Here is a 19,218-nt window from a genome sequence, read left to right as displayed (position 1 = left end):
AGTTGAGCCATTGCTTTGGTTTTAAGCTTTTTCCTTACAAAAGGTCCCCTTACTTTGATCCCTTGGGCCTGTAGTTTGAAAGATGTCATGTAAGTGCTACTTGTTTCATTTCTGCATAAGCAACAGTGTCGGTACAGTTGCGTGCAACCTGCTGTTTTGGTTGACTAGGAAGGACAGGTTTGGGGTAAACATAGGAGTTACTGAGACTCCATGCTAGGGCCCTGAGTATCTCAGACCTGCTATCTCTGAGAAGGAGCTGGGAAACAGAGCAGGCTTCCAACCCACATCAGCACGGAGTGGCTCCCACCCACCAAGGCCTTTCCCTGTGGTCTAGGGCATCCCCCAGCCCCTGCCATGGAACAGTCCCATCAAGGCTACCGAGAGGGAAGCTCAAGGGCAGGTCAGTTCAGCAGACCCAGCATCTAGGTGACCAGGCATCAGAGTCTGAGAGATATCAGAAAATAAAGCCATTTTATTATTATTTTTCTTTTATGTGCCATTGTGGCCTGAGGAGTAGGGAGTATGAATGGAAGGGAAGGTGGTGATGCCATGGGTCCCAGCTGAAGGCCCTGGGGTCCTCTACTTGGCCTGGACTGTCTCCTCCAGCCTATCCAAGCGCTTCTGTAGCTCCTGCACAGTGGCCTGGAGCTTCCTCATCTCTTCCTCCAGCCGGGATACAGCATCCTGGGGGTCCAGTGCTGCATTAGCTTCCCTGGGTTCCCCTTACCCTGCCATCCCCTCAGCCCCCTCCCAAGAGCCCCAGGGCTCAAGCCCTTCCCTCTCTCAGCCAGTTGCAGCCCAGAGAGCTGGAGGCCTGTAAACCTGAAACCTGTTTTCTGAGGCCTCAGGATTACCCACTCCCGGCCCCCAAGGGATCCCCAACATTGTGAGTTTAGGATGCCCCAAATGCCAGCCTCTTTCCACTGGGTCAATGACCACATCAGTAGTGTAGCAGCCCCTGCCCTACCCTGTCTTCCCATCTTGATTCCCAGGTTCCCATCAACCTCTCACCGAGCTAGGAGTGCCACTGGCCTCTGGTGCTGTCTTCCTGCGCCCAGTATCCAGGCCCCGGTTGACCCTCAGCTCCCGGCTCTTTGGGGGCACGTAGCCATCCTTGAGGGAAATGAGGAGGGGCCCGGCATTCCGACCCCCCAGCCACTCCTCAGCTGTGAGGGCAGCATCCGGCCCTGCAGTGGGTGGGTACAGGTCCTCCTGGAACAGGTCCGACTGTGGGCAAGGCCAAGGCTGGTTAAGAGAGTGCTTCAGCGACAGCACCATCCTGCAACTCCATGAGGTCAGTGCCCCACCCAGAGCCCAGGGAGGGACATGGGAACATCACCTTTCTAGGCACTGTCATGGCAATGGGCTCACACCTCCGCTCGTGCAGCTTGTAGAATCTGTGGAAACAGGAAGGTGAGCAATGCCCACAGCATGGTTGGGCTGGGACTGGAGGTCAGCGTGGGGTCAGCACTGCCCAAGGAGCATGCTCAGGTCAGAGTCAGGGGGGAATCACCTGGCAATCTCACACTTGTTCACCTCCAGGCCACGTTTGGGCATGTAGCCCATGCCACGCTGGGACTCCTTAGAACTGAACATGGAGAGATAGTGCAGGAATGGGGCCTCAGAAGTGATCTCGAAGTACCGGATAGAGCTGTCACCCTGCAGGTGGTGGGTGCAAGGGACGATCAATACTGACAGATGCCTCCAGCTGTGGTCCTTTCGAAGCCCCACTGCCCACCTCCCTCCCCTGATGCCCTTCCCAACTGGGCCACCTTGCCACAGAGGTAGACAATGTTGGTGTCGGGGTCAAAGAAGGGCAGTAAGACGCCACTGCTAGTGTCCAGCTCCTGCAGGGACAGCGGCTCCTCCAGGTGCTTCTGTAAAGTCAGGTGGGAGGTAACAATGAGCTGGGCCATGTCAGGCCCCAGGGATGGTGTTCTTCACTGAGCAGTGACCCAGGAAAGACCAACCAGCAGAAACTCCATCTCATGGTGGGTAAACTGAGGCTCGTGGCCTTATAGCCAGGCAAGTGGCAGGGCAAGGCCTAGGCCTCCTATCTTCTGACTCTGCTCCCACCAAGCACTCACCATGTCCCACAGCGCCACCTGCCGCTCACTCATTCGGTTGAAGCCTGTGGTCAGGATCTTTCCATCTGATACAAACACAGCGCGCACAGGCCTGGTCCCCTCGTGGGGGCGGTCCTTCTCCTGGAAGGAAAGGGAGGTGGTCAGTCAGGCACATACACACACACTCTAAGGGCCAGACCCCTGCTGGAGGTGAGAGAGGGCAGTGTTTAGGGGCCTGGTTGGTGGTGGGTAGGAGGAGTAAAGGTCCCACGGTCAGGGGTCACGGTTCATAGCAACTCACAGCTACAACAGTGCCTTTGCGGGGCTCGATGATGCGCACACGCTTGTCACGGCAGGAGGTGCAGATGAGGGCACCGTCTCGGCTCCAGTCCACACTGTAGATTGTATCCGGGTGCACGTCCGTGCCCAGCATCAGCATGGTGGCCCCAGTGCCCACATCCCACACCAGGATCACGTTGTCACAACCTGGATGATGGCCCCAGTGTCAGAAGCCATGAGCCTCCCACTTTCATTGCCAGGTGACCAGCCGACCCCTCCTCTCTCCCCAGGTACCTGCACTGAGCAGCACATTCTGGGCTGTGGGGTGCCAGGCTACGATGCCCACGCGCTTGGTGTGGCCCTCCAGGGTGACGACAGCTTCCCTCAGGGGCAGCACCAGGCCCCCGTCAGGGATCTCCCACACCTGGAGAGAAGGAGTGAGTGAGTCTTAGGGATTCCACATGTCAGATCCAATGCTGGAACCCCCTCCTAGCCCATGTCCCCCCACCACTCACCATGACTGTGCAATCCTCGGAGCCACTGGCAATGACGTTATCATTGTGCGGGCACCAGGCGATGTCCAGCACAGGGGCTGTGTGGCCACAGACCGTGGGTGCATTCTTGTCCACACGTCCAGTCTAGAGGGCACAGCAGAGCCTCTGAGGGAGGCGCTTTTGCCCTCTGAACCCAATCTAACCTCCCCACACCCCTTCAGAGAGGCACAGAGAGGAAGACTATGGGGTCCCTGGAAGGCAGAGCAGGCCTAGGGTGGGAGGGCTTGTCCTGTGCCCCAGTCCCAGAGTTGTCTGGGCAGCTCAGGAGGGCTGGGCACAAGTAGTGCAGGATGGGCTGCAGGGTTGAGCACCGGGGCCATGCTGAGCCCTGGTCCTGCTTACTGTCAGACCCTGGCCAAGTTCCTGTCTTTATCTCAGTTTCTCATCCACACCCTGAGGGCTGGCACCCCCACCCCCACCCCAGCTTCCCTGAGTGAAGCTTCCATGGGATGATAAGCAAAGGCCCTGGGCCTGGGACAGGTAGCGGGGGGCTAGGTTGTATTGGGGTTGGGGTTCCCCAGGGAAGTGTGTGAATGGTGGGGCTGGGTCCTTCCAAAAGGGCAGGGACGTGGGGAAGTCTGCCATAGCTGGCCCCCAGGCAGGGGCAGAGGTTTGGAAATGGCCACTTCTGGGGACAGCTGCTGCAGCAGGGCTTCCTGTGTGAAGAGGAGTGCGGGGCGTGGGCCCAGCTCTCACCCCGACAACCACTTCCTCTTCTATTTGCTTCCATCGGCCCTTTTAAGGTAACAACTTAGGGCCCGTCTCCCCTTCCTGTCTCACCCCCCAAGAGCACAGGAGTGTGCTGGGGGTGGAGTCAGCGGACAGTAGGGGGAAAAGGGAGCAGGACCAGAGGGAGGGCAGGGCTGGGAAGGGGAGAGGGCCTTTTACATCATCCCTGCCTGTGAACTGGGGGCCGCTGCTTGCTGGGTTTCCAAGGGCTCAGACAAGCCTAGACCTGACGTCCCTCCCAACCCTGAGAGCACTGCTGGGCCTGCCCAGACCCCAACCCAGCCCTCTCTGTGCTCCCAGGGGGAGAAAGCCCCAGGCTGAGACTTGGAAGACCTGGCCCTGGGTCTGAAGAACTCACTGCACGACCCTTCTCGTGTCATCTCCCTCTGAGCTTCAGTTTTCATATGACTACTGCATGTAGGAACTGGAGGAAGCTTAAGGCCCATCTGGCCTAGCTCAGTTTTACAGATGACAGTGCTGCAGCCCAGGAAAGCTTGGTGACAATCACCTAATCAGGACCTCCAGGGGGCCATGGGACAGCCAGAGGCCCCCTTAGGTGGAGGACTGCTGATCCCAGGGCTCCTGGGGCTCACCTTGCCCAGGGGCAGCACCAGGAAGGCCCCTCCCCCGCTGGCCTCACATATGAGGGCCACGAACTTGGGGTTGACAGCACAGAAGCCACTGTCCCAGGTGGTCTGCGAGACGCGCACATCCTCATAGCACTGGTCGGCCTTGGCTGGCTGCCCAAACACATGGCGGAACTTGCTGGAGCGGACCACTTGTCGGCTCATCCTGGGGAGCACATGGGTTGAGAGCTTTTTCCCCTTCAGGTCAACTCTGACCTTACAGTGGTCCCCGTTTCTTCCAGGACACCCCTCAGCTTAGAGTTTAAGGTCTCAGCTAATTTCCCCAGCATCACCTCCCTGGGCTCCCTACCCCTGTCCTCTGTAACTGACATCCTGCTACCCTCATGCTTGCCTTCCGCCTGCCTCCCCACACCCATCTAACCTTCTCCACCCACCCCAGGCCCCACTTGTGTACCCTTGGCCTCTACAGCAGAGCCTCAGGTGGGGTAGCACCTAGTGCTGATCTGTCAACTGACTGGCTGATGGACACAGAGCCCTTCCCTTCTGATGATTCACACTCCGGGGGCTTCAGTACAGACAGCTTGGAGGGTGCGTTCTCTCAGTCTCAGCATCCAGACCTCACATCCCTCATACCCACATGGGGAGCTTCTATAGGCAGGGGCAGCACTGGCTTTGCCTCCTGGCACAGGGCTGGACACAGAAGGAAGTGGCCTGCCCAGGAGGCATGTCCTCAGAGGCAGGATGGCCTCCCTAGTAGGTCTCTGGGCATCAGAAATAGGCGGATGGCTCGGGTCCTAGTATCCTCCTCCCCATTCCTCTGCATCTCGCCTCTGCTCAAGCAGGTGCCCTAAGTGCCATCTCCACCCACACTGGAACTATACACAGCAAGGGGGAAGCTGACACTGACTTCTCTGAGGTCCAGCTAGGATGGTTTTCCCCTGCGGTGGCTGGGCAGAGAGCAAGCAAAGCCAAGGGGACTGCCTCTGGTCCCCCAGGCTCCAGGCCCCATCTCAGTACCCAACAGCATCGCCTTCTGTCCAGTGTAGGGGCCTCTGCTTCCCTCTCGGAGGGCAACCTCCCCAGGGCCTCTACTCTACCTCCCCAGCTTCACCCATCTGCCCTGCCTTTGGGCCTGGCCCTTCTCACTGGGGGCTCCAGCCACCCTTACCCACCCTGTGACTCTCCAGGAGGCTCCTGGGTCTGCCCGCCCAGAAGCAAGCGAGGAGCATGTGTGAGAAACAGCAGTCTGGGGCAGGGCATCAGGCCCAGGTGAGAAGCCTGGGTCTGGGGAGAGGGGAGCCCCAAACTGGAGCTTGGGGGACAGGAAGTCATCGCCCCACCCTGCCTCCTCCCCCACCGCAGGTACTAGGTCCGGAAACCACGGAAAGGGGAACTTGGTCTTTTCTTGTTTTGCTCTCAACCCCTTCCTGTCTCCAAGCTCAGGGCAGCTGCTAGGCTCATCCCAGCCTGCCCCGAACCCCCATACCAAAGAGTCCCATTCTGGGGAGAGTCACCGCCGGCTCATGTCCTGACCCCCGGCTCCCCCACCTCCATCTTGGCTGCGCTGGTCCCTCCCCCGCGCCTCTTCACAGCGCTCTCCCACACACACATGGACCCTCCGACGCGCACCCACACCCTCAGGCGAGTCCTCTCCACGCGGGGCGTGGATGGGCTCTGTCCCTATCTCAGAGCCAGCTCGACCTGACAATCTGTCCGCCCCCAGAGCCAAGCTCACGCCTGCCTCACAGGTGGCCCAGGGCAGCCATGCCTAGACCCTTCTCCGGGCACCCCAGGCTTACCTGCTGCTGAGATGAGTGACCCCCAAATGGAGGAGGGAGAGCAGAAGGCTAAGGAAGGAGCTGGAGGAGCCAGAGACTGCCCGCTGAGGATGCTCTTGTCAAGACAATGAATGAGAAGCAGCAGCCGCCGGCCTCCTTAGGGGTGGCAGCGCCCCTTTGGGCGGAGCTCTTGAGAGGGATGGCCCTTCCCTCCGCGAAAGCGCCGCCTCTCTCCAAGCCGGCTGCCTGCCTTCCCCTTCCTCCGCGGAGGAGCTCAGCGCCTTACGCTGCCAATTCCGAATCAAAACAGATGCTGCTGGCCAGTCACTGACAATCTAATCTGCACCTTTTTTAATGTCAAAATGCAAAAATACCCTGTTCCTTCTTCCCTCCTTCAGTCCATCCCCAGCCCACTCACCATCCTTTCCCTGGCGTTCATAAAAGCGCCCATCAGGCCCGCTCTTCGGGCCCCACGCCCACCCCAGCTAAGGCTGTGTTCCCTTTCTCCCCCCCCAGTCAGGGAATGGAGGTCAGGAAGGGGCTCCGCGAGAGAGCCCTGCGCCGACCTGCCCCCGGGAGACCTGGGGACTTGTCCAGGCTCCTACATCTACAGATGGGTGGCCTTGGGAGAGGCACTTCACCTCTTGGGTCTCATGTCTTCATCTAGGAGCAGCTCTGCCCTTCTTCCTCACAAGGAACAAATGAAATAATTTGGCCTTCCGGAGCGCCTCTTTGTGCCTGGTCTGTAGAGGTGAAGGAGTCAGGTTCCTGCCCCCAAGGAGCTCTCAGCCTAATGGAAGGAGGGGCGCGAATAACAGCTTTCAGGGAGCTAAGCAGAGGCAGCAGCCTACACTTCAGACTCAAGAGGAAGGAGGAGTTTGTGCTCATCCCTGGATTCATAGACCACGTCATGGACATAGCAACGCAGAGGGCGAGAAAGGCCTATTCTAGAAACTGACTTCCTTCTGAGTTTGACTCCTAGCTGTCACACCTACTGAGTGACCTTGGGCAGGTTACTTAACCTCTCTCAGCCTCAGTTTCTCCGTCTATAACAAAGTCACACCTACTTCATGAGGTTATGGAGAAAGGATAGCCTTTTGTGCCTCATCTGGAATGTAGCAAGTGCTTACTAAATGTTAGTTCTTGTTATTGTTACTGTTACAGAGTATCTGAGCTGGACCTGAAAGGATGAGAAAGCACCTGCAGGCATGACTGGAGGAGGTCTTGTAGGCTGAGGGGCAGCCTGAACAAAGGCCGAGTAACGTGGGCCTTCAAGGGACTGGTTCAAATCCTAGCTCCACTACAGATTGGCTGGGTGACCTTGGGCAACAGGTCTAACTCCTCTGAGCTTCAGTTTCTTCATCTGTAAATGGGGAAATGTGGTTTGTCCTGCTCTCCTCACAAAGTTATGAGGCTCAAATGAGACAAGGTATGTCAAAATGTTCTACACATTATTCAATTGTAGAAACCTGTGGGTTGCACTGTAGCTGAGCGCCTGCTGCTGGCCTGGCCTGGCCAAGGATGAGCAGGGACTGTGATGTATGGTCTCCAGCTGAAGTGGTAAGAATGATGGGAGGCGTCTCCGGAGTGCCTACTATGTGCTGGGCACTGTTCTGAACACTATAAATATGCTACACTCGTTTAATCCTCACAACACTCCTGGGTGGCAGACACTACCTCCATTTTACACAGAAGAAACTGAGGCACACACTGCCTTCAGCCCTGGAGCATCTCATTCCAATCAAAAGACAGGCACATTGATGAGGGACCTGAAAACCATGCCCCCAAAGGCAAGAGGCTGACAGGCCTTGAGAGGGAGAGGTCAGGAAGCACAGACGCTGCTTCCACATTCCAGTTGGTCTGCAGTGCGGGATGGGAGCAGACAGGTCTGGGGCTGCTGCAGAGGACGGATGCAAGGCCAGTGGTGGAACACAAGAGTGAGAGGGGGCCGGCCCTGTGGCTGAGCGGTTAAGTTCGTGCGCTCTGCTTTAGCGCACTAGGTTTCCGCCAGTTTGGATCCTGAGCACGGACATGACCCTGCTGATCAGACCATGCTGAGGCAGCGTCCCACACAGCACAACCAGAAGGATCTACAACTAGGATATACAACTACAGAGAAGAAAAAGAAGAAGAAGAAAAAAAAGATTGGCAACAGATGTTAGCTCAGGGCCAATCTTTCAAAAAAAAAAGAAAAATAGTGAGAATTAGTTCAGTGGTGGGTGGTGAAGGCCCTGCCATGAGGCGCTTCATGTGTTTGAGAAGGGGCTGAGGCCTCCCTAGGAGGGGTGTTGGGAGGGGGTTCCTGCGGGGTGCTGCTGGCCCGGCATCTTACCATCTCCTCTTTACTGGTGGCCACATCTGGATTTTCCCTTGGGGAACCAACTTTTCTCACTGGCAGTCTCTGAGGTTCAAGAGGGGGGTCCAGGGTAGGCAAGTGGCCTACCCTTCCCCAGTCAAAGCAACCTTTTTTGATTGGTTCAGGGACAGGCACTTATTCAAGTCTATGATCAGAAGCACCAAGGAGCTGCTAGGAAAAAGAGCCCTCTTTCCACTGGGAGTTAGTAAACTGATAGGTTCTAAGCCCAGCACTAGTAATGACCACCTTGTCACTATGCAGGAAAAGCTGGCCAGAATGAGCGCACACACAGGACTGCAGAGGCAAGATATGAAGACAGATATATTCTTGACATCATTTGAGTATCTGGATCAAGCTGTGCCTGAACCCTTTAACCTCTCTGTCACATAAAGCATAAGTGCCTTTTTTCTACATAAGCCAGTAAGTTTGAGTTGAATTTCTGGCACTTAGAACTGAAAGAGTTCTGACTGCAACACCCACCATGAAGACAGACAGAACCAGAGGCCCTTCCAAGGTGCCAGATACATTCAGTAAAGAGGGACTGAACAGCTGAACAAGGGATTACGTCCAAACTCCTTAGAAGGCCAGCAAGACTTCACTGGTCTGTCCCACCCTAAGGAGTGGAGCTGTAGAGCATGCTGGAGTCAGACAGGCCCGGAGAACCGCGGGTTCACCATCTACTGCCCTGCTGTAGCGATGTTCCCTCACCTGTAAACGGTGCACAGCACTGCTCACTTTCTAGAGTGTGCACCCACCACCCAGCCTCAACAATCATCAAGATGTGGCCAATATGGATTGATTTCTTCTTTCACATTATTTTCTTGGAATCTAGTAAAACAAATCCCAGACATCATAGCTTTCAACTTAAATACTTCATATTTACTTCTAACAGGTAAAAACTTTTTTAAAACCTCTTAGAGTTTCTAATACAATTGCATTCACTTTATAGATCAATTTGGGAAGGATATTAAGACTTCCATCCATGAATGCAGTGTATTTCTCCATATATTTTGTCTTCTTTTATGCCCTTTCATGTAATTTTCAATTTTCTCTGTAAATGTCTTGTATATCATTAGATTTTTTTTTCCCCAGGTATGTTATAGTTTTGTGGGTATTTTGAATGGATTCTTTTTATTCTAGTTGTAACATTATTTTATTTTAAAATCAACTTTATTTACATACAATAAAATACACCTTTATTTCCGTAAAGTAAAACACACTCATTTCAAGTGCATGGCTCAATTAGTTTTGACAAATGTATATCCCCATGTAATCACCACCATTACCAAGATATGAAATATTTCCATCCCCCCTAAAAGTTCCCTCATGCCCTTCTAGAATCAATCCCTACCCTCAGCCCCAGGCAACCACTGATCTGGGTTTTGTCAGCATAGATTAGTTTTGCCTGTTCTAGAATGTTCCATCCAAATGAAATCATACAGTATGGGTCTGAGTTTCTTCATTCAGCATAATTTTTTTTGGATTCATCCATGTTATTGTATTTCAGATAAGGATTTTTATTTTACCTAAGCACAACACCATTATATAAGACACAATTACATCTAAAAATTTCAGCAATAATTTCTTAACATCATCTAATACCCAAATTGTGACCAAATTTCCATGACTGCCTAAAAAAGAACCCAGCAGTCAGGACAACCAGACATTGTGTGCCTCCTAGAAGATGATGCAGTAAGTATGTAGCAGCACCTATGTAGTGTTCTTACCAAAATCATCATCATCATGATCATCATCATCACCATCATCATCATCCCCATCATCTTGACTCTAATCAAGCCTCCACATCTAACTACCAGTTCATAGGAAGTAAAGGTGTAGAAGAACAGGGTAAATAACACCTTGAGGAAGCAATCATCTAAATTTAGAAGGTGGAAAATTCTGCAGGACAAATGACCTGGCTTCAATAAGTAAATGGCATTAAAAGAAAAGGAGGGGAAATATATTAAAACAGTCTTAAGAAAACTATCAACTGAGGGGCCAGCCCAGTGGCGCAACAGTTAAGTGCGCACGTTCCGATTCAGCGGCCCAGGGTTCGCCGGTTCGGATCCCGGGTACGGACATGGCACCTCTTGGCACGCCATGCTGTCGTAGGCGTCCCACATATAAAGTAGAGGAAGATGGGCATGGATGTTAGCTCAGGGCCAGGCTTCCTCAGCAAAAAGAGGAGGATTGGCAGCAGATGTTAGCTCAGGGCTAATCTTCCTCAAAAAAAAAAAAAAAATATATATATATATATCAACTGAGCCAGTCCTGATGGCCTAGTGGTTAAAGTTGAGCACTCACCCCTTTGGTGGCCTGGGTTCGCTTCCTGGTCTTGGAACCACACCACCTATCTGTCAGTTGCCATGCTGTGGCAGCAGCTCACACAGAAGAACTAGAATGACTTACAACTAAGACATACAACCATACACCGGGGCTTTGGGGAGAAAAAAAAAGAGGAAGATTGGGAACAGATATTAGCTCAGGGCAAATCTTTCCCTGAAAAAAAAAAAGAAAAAAAGAAATATATCAACCAACTGTAATATGTGGACTTTCTTTGGATCCTGATTCAAACAAATCAACTGTAAGAGGAGATGTTTAAAATTAGGTTCTGTCACTTACAACCAAAAGAGTCCTGACTGCTCCAAGCAGCGCCAGGTCCTCAGCACTGAACTGCCATTCCATCACTGACGGATCTCAAGAGCCCTATGAGGTATGTTATTGTCCCTCTTTTACAGATGATGAAATCAAGGCTCAGAGGAGATAAACGACCTACCCAAGGTCACACAAACTGAGATCCAAATACAAATCTGCCTGACTCTAAAACCCATGAGTCCATTCAAACTGTCCAGGTGGCCTCTCAAAGCGGTGGTGAGCAGTGGAGTTGGGAGGGCACACCCGGAATGAAGCATGGCAGACACTCCATAGATATTGGTGGAATAGATGAATGACATTACGTTTGAACTGAGTCTTGAATAAGAGTTTGCCAAGCGGAGAAGGGAGCGGAGAGGGAGAAAAGCAATTCCGATAAAGGCAAGGAACAGACAATGACATTTTGGGGAAGGGTGAGCTCTTCCCCATGACTGGAGCCTCAGGTGCTTGGGATGAAGAGGAAAGCGGTAAAGCTGGCAAGATCAGCAGGAGGCAGGTCATGAGGGTCCTCAACCTGTGTCTTCTCAAGGAATTTGCTTTTATAGGCAAGGAGAAGCCCACACAAGTCTCCGAGAAGTGACAGGGTCTCATTCCAGGTCTTCTCACAGCTGTGGTCTTCCACCCACCTGCAGGCTCAGCCCTGACCCACATTCAAGAACCAATCCTGGCCTTAAGTAGGAGGCATATAAGGATGCCATGTCCACAGGCTCAGGCCTAAGTCAAGCTTGCCAGCCACTTCTCACTAGCCATCTGCTCAGGCTGCCTTCCTCACCTTCATGAGATGACTAATGCTACTATTTTGTGGAGAAAAGAGAGAGAACTCTTTCAACTCCCCTGCTTCCACCAGCAACAGTATCCCCAGCTCCTATCAACAACCACAGACTGTTATGACAGAGCAGGTGTCCTCCTTGGGCCCAAGGCTGATTTCTCCCTCTTGGGACACATTTCTTCCCATTTCCTCAGTGACCTCACTCCATCATTGACTCTCTTTCTCCTGCTCTGCTAAGTTCTCCTCTCCACAGACCCTCTCTCTTAAGTACATAAAAACAAGCTTAAGTCCCCTGTGTCTTTGGGGGAACTGTTCTCAACTTGGTGACCTCAAAGCACTTCCCTATCTCTCTCTTACCATTCACGGTCAAGTTTCTTGAAAGAGCTGCTCACACTCGGTGTCTCCACTCCCTCGCTTCCTACTTACTTTCCACCCACATGAGTCTGGCTTCTGCTCCCACCATTCCACATGGACCTGCCCTCGCCAAGGCCATCAATAACCTTCTGATCTCTAGCTTAAACAAGCACAGCTTGGTGAGCATCTGATGCTATGGGCTCCTCCCTCCCTCTGGAATTCTTCCTGTCTTTGGCACCGGGGGACCTGCTCTCTCCTGCTTCTCTTCCTTCTCTGCAGCTTCCTCTTACAAGCCCCTGCAGAGTGCCTCTGCCTTTGCTTATCTGCAGGCTGCTGCCCAGGACTCCGCCTCATCTGTTGCACCCAAACTCCCCACACTATCTCACGCACATCTGCAGCTTAGCTACAAACTCTGACAACCCCCAATCTGTCTCTGCAGCCCAAACCTACTCCTGTGCGCGCTCCCCAGTTCTGACTGCCAACTGCAGACTTCTCTGACTTTGAATGGTTCGACTTAATGATTTTTCAACTTTACAGTGGTGCAAAAGCAATACACATTGAGTAGAAGCCATACTTTGAATTCTCAATTTTGATCTTTTTCCAGGCTAGCAATATGCCATACTCTCTCGTGATGCCGCAGCTCCCCATCAGCCCCACGATCACGAGGGTAAATACACTTACAACCATTCTGCACCCAGACAGCCATTCTGTTTTCACTTTCAGTACAGTATTCAATAAATTACATGAGATATTCAACACTTTATTATAAAATCGGCTTTGTGTTAGATGATTTTGCCCAACCGCAGGCTGATGGAAGTGTTTGAGCACATTTAAAGGACACTAGGCTAAGCCATGATGTTCAGTAGGTTAGGTGTATTAAATGGATTTTTGACTTAACAATATTTTCAACTTACAATGGGTTTACCAGGCTGTAATCCCACCTTAAGTCAAGGAAGATCTGTATATGGCTTGACCTGTGTGTTCTCTTAGCACCTCAGGGAAAACCTCGCAGAGGAGGAAGTCTTGACCTTGAATCACCCCCTTTTGCTCCATGCCCACCAACACTGCCTGAGTTGTGTTGCTTGGACCGTTGTGTTGGCTCCCGGACTAATCACCTTCCTCTGATTCATCTTTTACAGCATTGCTGGAGTCACCTTCCTGGTCATACTATGCCTGCCTTACAAAACTCTGTCAGCTCCTCAGCACCTTTAGGGAAAAGCTGAAGGTCCCTCAGCATGGCATACAAAGCCCTTCGTGATCTTCCCCCATCCACCTTTCTGGCCTTGCTGCTCATCGTTACCCAAGCTCAATGTGCTCCCTCCTTCCTCTGGTCCAGAGGCTGAGCCCTCAGATGCCTCTACGGGAAGGAGTGGAGGTGCGTGTTTTGGTTAGCTGTTACAGAGAAAATCACTCCAAAACTTTGTGACTCAAAATGACAACCACTTCTTTATCTCTCATAAGTTTCGGGTTTTGATAGGGAGTGTCGAGAGAGAGAGTGCTCCAAGATAATAGGCGTGTAATTGGCACAGGGTCACTTCTCCCACATTCTGTTGGTTAAGCAGTCACAGGACCAGCCCAGATTCCAGGGGAGGGGAAATTAACTCCCCCTTTTGATGTGGAGAGCTACAGGGAATTTGTAGCCATCTTTAGTCCACCGCAGAGGACTGGGCAGGTAACATGAATATTAATTGATGGGGGCCAGGTGAATTACAATAGGGAGTGGATGGACTGTGGCTGTGCCAGCCCTTTGTCACAGGCCATGTGTAGCTAAGCTTTCTGATTTTTCAAGATGAGTTAGAAATATGGATTTTTATGTGAAACCTCCAGATCTTTCAATGTTGGGACCTAATTCAAAAATTTCTAAAAATGTTATATGAGCAAAACTAAATATATCTTTGGTTTGGATGTGCTTTTTCTGGCCAACAATTTCTTGGACTCTGTCCTTTGCCTTTGGCACAGGCCTGAAATCTCTTACTCCTTGTTTGCTGCCAAACTTTTATGTACCCTACTTATCCTTTAAGACGCAGGTCAAAATTTCCTTCTCTGTGAAGCCTTCCCTGATACAGCCACTCCTCAAATGGTTTCTTTTCTCCCCTGTGCTAGTGTCCCCTGGTGCATCACTCTATCATGGTAATTGGATAGTACGTTGAACAGTAATTGTTTACAGGTCCAGATCCTACACGAGACTGAGTTTTATTTGCCCAGCACAGGGCCCAACACGTGGTCGGCATTCAATAAATATAAATTCTTCTTCTTTCCCAACACTGCTAATCAACCACCAACTCTTGTATGTTCTATTTTCACTATTTTCTTTCCTGGCCAATCCATCCTCCATCCCTACTGCAATTACTCTAGTTCAACCCCTCCTCACTTTTCCCAGAATGATTCCAAGAACTGCCAATAAGCCTCCCTAACTCATCTGCTCCATTGCCCCCAATCCCTGTCCCTCAGCCAGACTCTTTCTCCCTAACACACAGATCTGACCATGTCAATCATGTACTCAGATTTTTAAGATTCCTCCTTTATTCCTCACAATAAAATCCAAACTCCATGAACCGGGTTAGCAGATGCAGGTTTTGTGCCTGTCCAGCACGGCTGGTACAGGGGTGGAAGCCGGACCAATCAATGTCAGCCTTGGGTCTTTTTCTGGAACTGCTGGTTGCCATTTCTGTCACTATGTGGGGAAAGCCTTCCTGAGAATGAAGCCAACAGGCAAAAACCAAGTAGGAGGGCCGGCCGGGTGGTGCAGAGGTTAAGTGTGCACGTTCAGCGAAAAGAGGAGAATTGGCAGCAGTTAGCTCAGGGCTAATCTTCCTCGGGGAAAAAAAACAAAACACCAAGTAGGAGTAAGGAGTGGGGAAGAAGAAAGAGAGAGAGAGAGGAGCGAGAGATTGATATGGTGACCTTATTGAGCCCCTTGATCTAGTTTTGTTTGAAGCTGGGCACTTCCCAGGCTTTTCCAGTTCTCAAAGTCAAGGTAAGATCAACAGCCCACCGGTTAGTCTCAGGGGCCTGGTTTGACTGATCTGAAAAGTAGAATTGATATGCACATAAAGCAAAGGACATTCAGCAAAGAAGGCCCCAGCTTGTACCATGCTGCATTTTCCAAGAACCAGACCCCCCACTGATCAACTTCCACTTTGGAATTGACAAACCAAGCTCACCACACTAGGGAGTGACCACTAGGGAGAATTTTGTCCTGAAGCCTTGTCAGCCCCAGCTGGGGTCTCTCCAAGTAGTACAAATCCCTCCTCTAGCCGCCCTTGGGATCTCTGCAATAGGATCTTGAGACATTAATACCAGAAGGGATCTTAGTATGGCTACCTCTTTTTACCGGTGGTGAAACCAAGACCCAGAGACCACAGTTAGTTACACAGAGTCTGAACAAAATCTGGGGTCTGAACTCCCATGGAACCACATTACCAAGTTTGAGACAAGATCCCTGTCTCTTCTTCACACCCAACTGCAGCTTAGACACAAAACAGACACCAAGACTTCAGGAGTGTTCAAAGATCCATAAGGTGTCCCGCTTCCTTCCTTATGGTAAATAAAACCAAACAGGGAAAGAAAAGGGGATGCAGTAGCTTGAGTAAAATAAATACAAATATTTTTTCACTTTCTCCGTGGCTGTTCCTGAACCATCTTTCTTTTATCCACATCCAGCTTTTACTCTCATATTTACACAGCATCAGTGCATTTAATCCAAACTATAAGGAAAGAACTCATCTTTATTAGTCAGGTCTCTTTGAGTTGCAAATTTCAGAAACCCAGCTTAAATCAATTAAAGCAAAAAATAACAAAAGGAATTTAAGGGATCACATAACTGATAAGTCCAGAGACTGGAGCCAGTTGCTCAAATGATGATATCAAGATCATCAGGATTCTCTTTCTTCTTTCTTATGTGTTTAATTCTCAGGCAGGTTCTCTCTCTCGATTGGTGGCAAAGATGACCACCAGAAGCTCCAGCTTACAGCCTACCAGATGATCAACCCCGAGAAAAAGAGAGTTTCTCTTTCCCAGCAAAAGTCATAGGCTGACTCTCATAGGACCAGCTTGGGTCACTTGCCCATCTTCGAACCAAGCCTTGTGGCCAGAGGGATGGCATAGATAGAATGGCCAAGCCTCATTAAAGTGCCCACTCCTCAAGTCGGGAGGGTGGAGTCAACCACGTCCAAACCACTAGGACTAAGAATAGGGGCTTAGACCAGTCAGTTAAAATAGAATGAATTTTGGGAGGCAAATATCATGACCACTACAGTTCCACAAAGTAAAATCAGGGTGTAAGAAAGAATAGTGGTTGGCAGGCAAAAAACCCAACTAAATTGCATGATTTAGGCAGCTATTGTCACTGAATCATCTATGTTTCTGAAGATATAGGAGTCTTATGGTGCATAAATATTAGGGTGATAAGATTTTGATTGGTAGTTACAAAAGTTGTTTTATGTTCTTATCTGAGACACAGAAAAGCATGTGAGCCATTTTCCATTGCTGGAAGGCAATATGTATAATCACAGTATTTCTAAGCTGGAAGGAACCATTTCATTTGAAGAAACTGAGGGCTAATGAGTGAAGCAACCTCCAGAATCAACCAGTAAGTTAGTGGCAGAGTCCAGTATCCAAGTTAATGATTTTTCTCACCACATTCCAGCTGTTTCTGATGCTGTAGTAGACATCTCTTGTCTTTGCCTGCTTGTCATCTAGTCTCTACTCTAGTAATAGGGACTAGAATTTACTTTGGAAGTCTGTACAGTAATATGATAGTTGCCTACCTAACCTCTATTTCACTCCAAATGACTAGTCTAACTCAATCATGGAAATCCTATCCCTGGTGCCAGTGATTGGTTCAGGAATGGTCGTTTGCCTCAAACTGGCCAATGAGGCCAAAAGAAGTCATTGGGGGTGCTTCATGTAAAGTTTTCCTTGCTCATAAAAAAGATACACTGTGTTGGGGCCTGCCCCGTGGCTGAGTGGTTAACTTCATGAGCTCTGCTTCGGCAGCCCGGGGTTTCGCTGGTTCGGATCCTGGGTGCGGACATGGCACTGCTCGTCAGGCCACAGTGAGGCAGCATCCCACATGCCACAACTAGAAGGGCCCACAACTAAAATATACAACTATGTACTGGGGGGATTTGGGGAGAAAAAGCAGAAAAAAAGAGATACACTGTGTACAACTGAAATTTTACGTTATAAACTATTATGACCTCAATAAAATAAAAAAGATACACTGGTGATCACTTCCTTCAAAAACTTATCTAACTCTTTTATTATAGCCACCCTAGTTGGTATGAAATGAAATCTCATTGTGCTTTTAATTTGCATTTCCCTAATGACTAATGATGTTGAGCATCTTTTCATGTGCTTATTGGCCATTGGTATATTTTCTTTGAAGGAACGTCTATTCAGATCTTTTGTCCACTTTCAGTTGGGTTGTCTTTTTTAATATTGAATTGTAAGAGCTCTTTATATATTTTGGATATAAGTCTTACATAAGATATACAATTTGCAAATATTTTCTCCTATTCTGTGGGTTGTTTTTTCACTTTCTTGATGGTGTCCTTTGAAGCAAAAAAGTTTTTAATTTTTATGAAGGCTTCTTTTTTTTTTTAACACTAAGGGCCTACAGTTGTCCGTTACATTTACTTATTTATTTTAAAGATTTTATTTTTCCTTTTTTTCCCCAAAGCCCCCTGGTATACAGTTGTGTATTTGTAGATGTTGGTCCTTCTAGTTGTGGCATGTGGGATGCCACCTCAGCATGGCTTGATGAGTGGGGCCATGTCCGTGCCCAGGATCCAAACTGGAGAAACCCTGGGCCCCTGAAGCAGAATGCACGAACTTAACCACTCAGCCACCAGGCCAGCCCCAAGAATGATTTTTTAAATGTTTTCATAATTAAGAATTTTAATCTCAAAAGTAATACATGTTCATCATTTATTAAATCCTGAAAGATACATAAAGAAAGAGTTGATAATTTCACACTAACCCTCCATTCCCATTGCCCTGAGGTAACCAATGTCAACAACTTGTATATTCCTACACACCTGGTAAAGAATATCCTAAATGTGGGTATTTTCCAGAAAGCCAAAGAAAAGTCCTGGGTAACATAAGCATTAAAAGGAGACGAGGCTTTGAAGGAAATTCCGTATGGTACAAATGAAAAAGAACCACAGACAGAAGCAGCGGCCAACTCGCTCAAGAACTCTGTAACAGTGGGCTCCTTAGCACCCTGGTAGCTGACTTACAGCTCATTGACTTTGAGGGCAAAAAAAGATGTGGCTCAAATTTTCAACAATATTCTCAGAAGACAAATTGGTACAAGAACTCCCACTGTTGAATACATCTGCACCCAACAGAATATTTTGTTCGTGTTATTGAAAGGGTATGAATCTCCAGAAATAGCTCTAAATTGTGGAATAATGTTGAGAGAATGCATCAGACACGAACCACTTGCAAAAATCATTTTTGGTCAGAACAATTGTATGATTTCTTCAGATGTGTCGAAATGTCAATATTTGACGTAGCTTCAGATGCATTCGCCACATTCAAGGATTTACTTACAAGACATAAATTGCTCAGTGCAGAATTTTTGGAACAGCATTATGATAGATTCTTCAGTGAACGTGAGAAGTTACTTCATTCAGAAAATTAGGTGACAAAATGACAGTCACCCAAGCTTCTCGGTGAGTTACTATTAGACAGACACAACTTCACGATTATGACAAAATCCATCAGTAAACCTGAGAACCTCAAATTAATGATGAACCTTCTGCGAGACAAAAGTTGTAACATCCAGTTTGAGGCCTTTCACATTTTTAAGGTGTTTGTAGCCAAGCCTAACAAGACACAGCCCATCCTCGACATCCTCCTCTAGAACCAGACCAAACTCAGAGTTCCCCAGCAAGTGTCAGAATGACAACTGAGGACGAACAATTTAATGATGAGAAGACCTATCTAGTTAAACAGATCAGGGATTTGAAGAGACCAGCTCAGCAGGAAGCCTAATTTCTAGTCAACATCTAAAATATTAAATCCAAATTCAGCACCTGCTGTTAGCTATTCAGCACCAGGCACTCTTATCGAGTCATGAGGAACAT

General features: G+C 49.5%; 1 protein-coding gene and 1 pseudogene across 1 annotated transcript; one reads left to right on the top strand and one right to left on the bottom strand.

Moving 5' to 3' along the window:
- Positions 1–450: 450 nt before the first annotated feature.
- On the bottom strand, positions 451–6,319 carry CORO1A (coronin 1A). Its single transcript, XM_070483947.1, has 11 exons — positions 6,015–6,319; positions 4,222–4,420; positions 2,861–2,983; positions 2,640–2,769; positions 2,368–2,552; positions 2,088–2,207; positions 1,773–1,877; positions 1,514–1,659; positions 1,340–1,397; positions 1,012–1,227; positions 451–684 (listed from the first exon to the last, which is right to left on the bottom strand). The coding sequence occupies exons 2-11, from the start codon at positions 4,417–4,419 to the stop codon at positions 580–582; spliced, it is 1,386 nt and encodes a 461-aa protein (XP_070340048.1). The 5' UTR covers position 4,420; positions 6,015–6,319; the 3' UTR covers positions 451–579.
- Positions 6,320–11,428: 5,109 nt separating this feature from the next.
- On the top strand, positions 11,429–19,204 carry LOC106845599 (calcium-binding protein 39 pseudogene; annotated as a pseudogene).
- The last annotated feature ends 14 nt before the right edge of the window (positions 19,205–19,218 follow it).

The sequence above is a fragment of the Equus asinus genome, chromosome 14 (assembly GCF_041296235.1).
Source record: "Equus asinus isolate D_3611 breed Donkey chromosome 14, EquAss-T2T_v2, whole genome shotgun sequence".
Lineage (NCBI taxonomy): Eukaryota > Metazoa > Chordata > Mammalia > Perissodactyla > Equidae > Equus > Equus asinus.
Note: the sequence above shows the minus strand (reverse complement) of the source record. Positions and strands in the feature narration are given on the sequence as shown.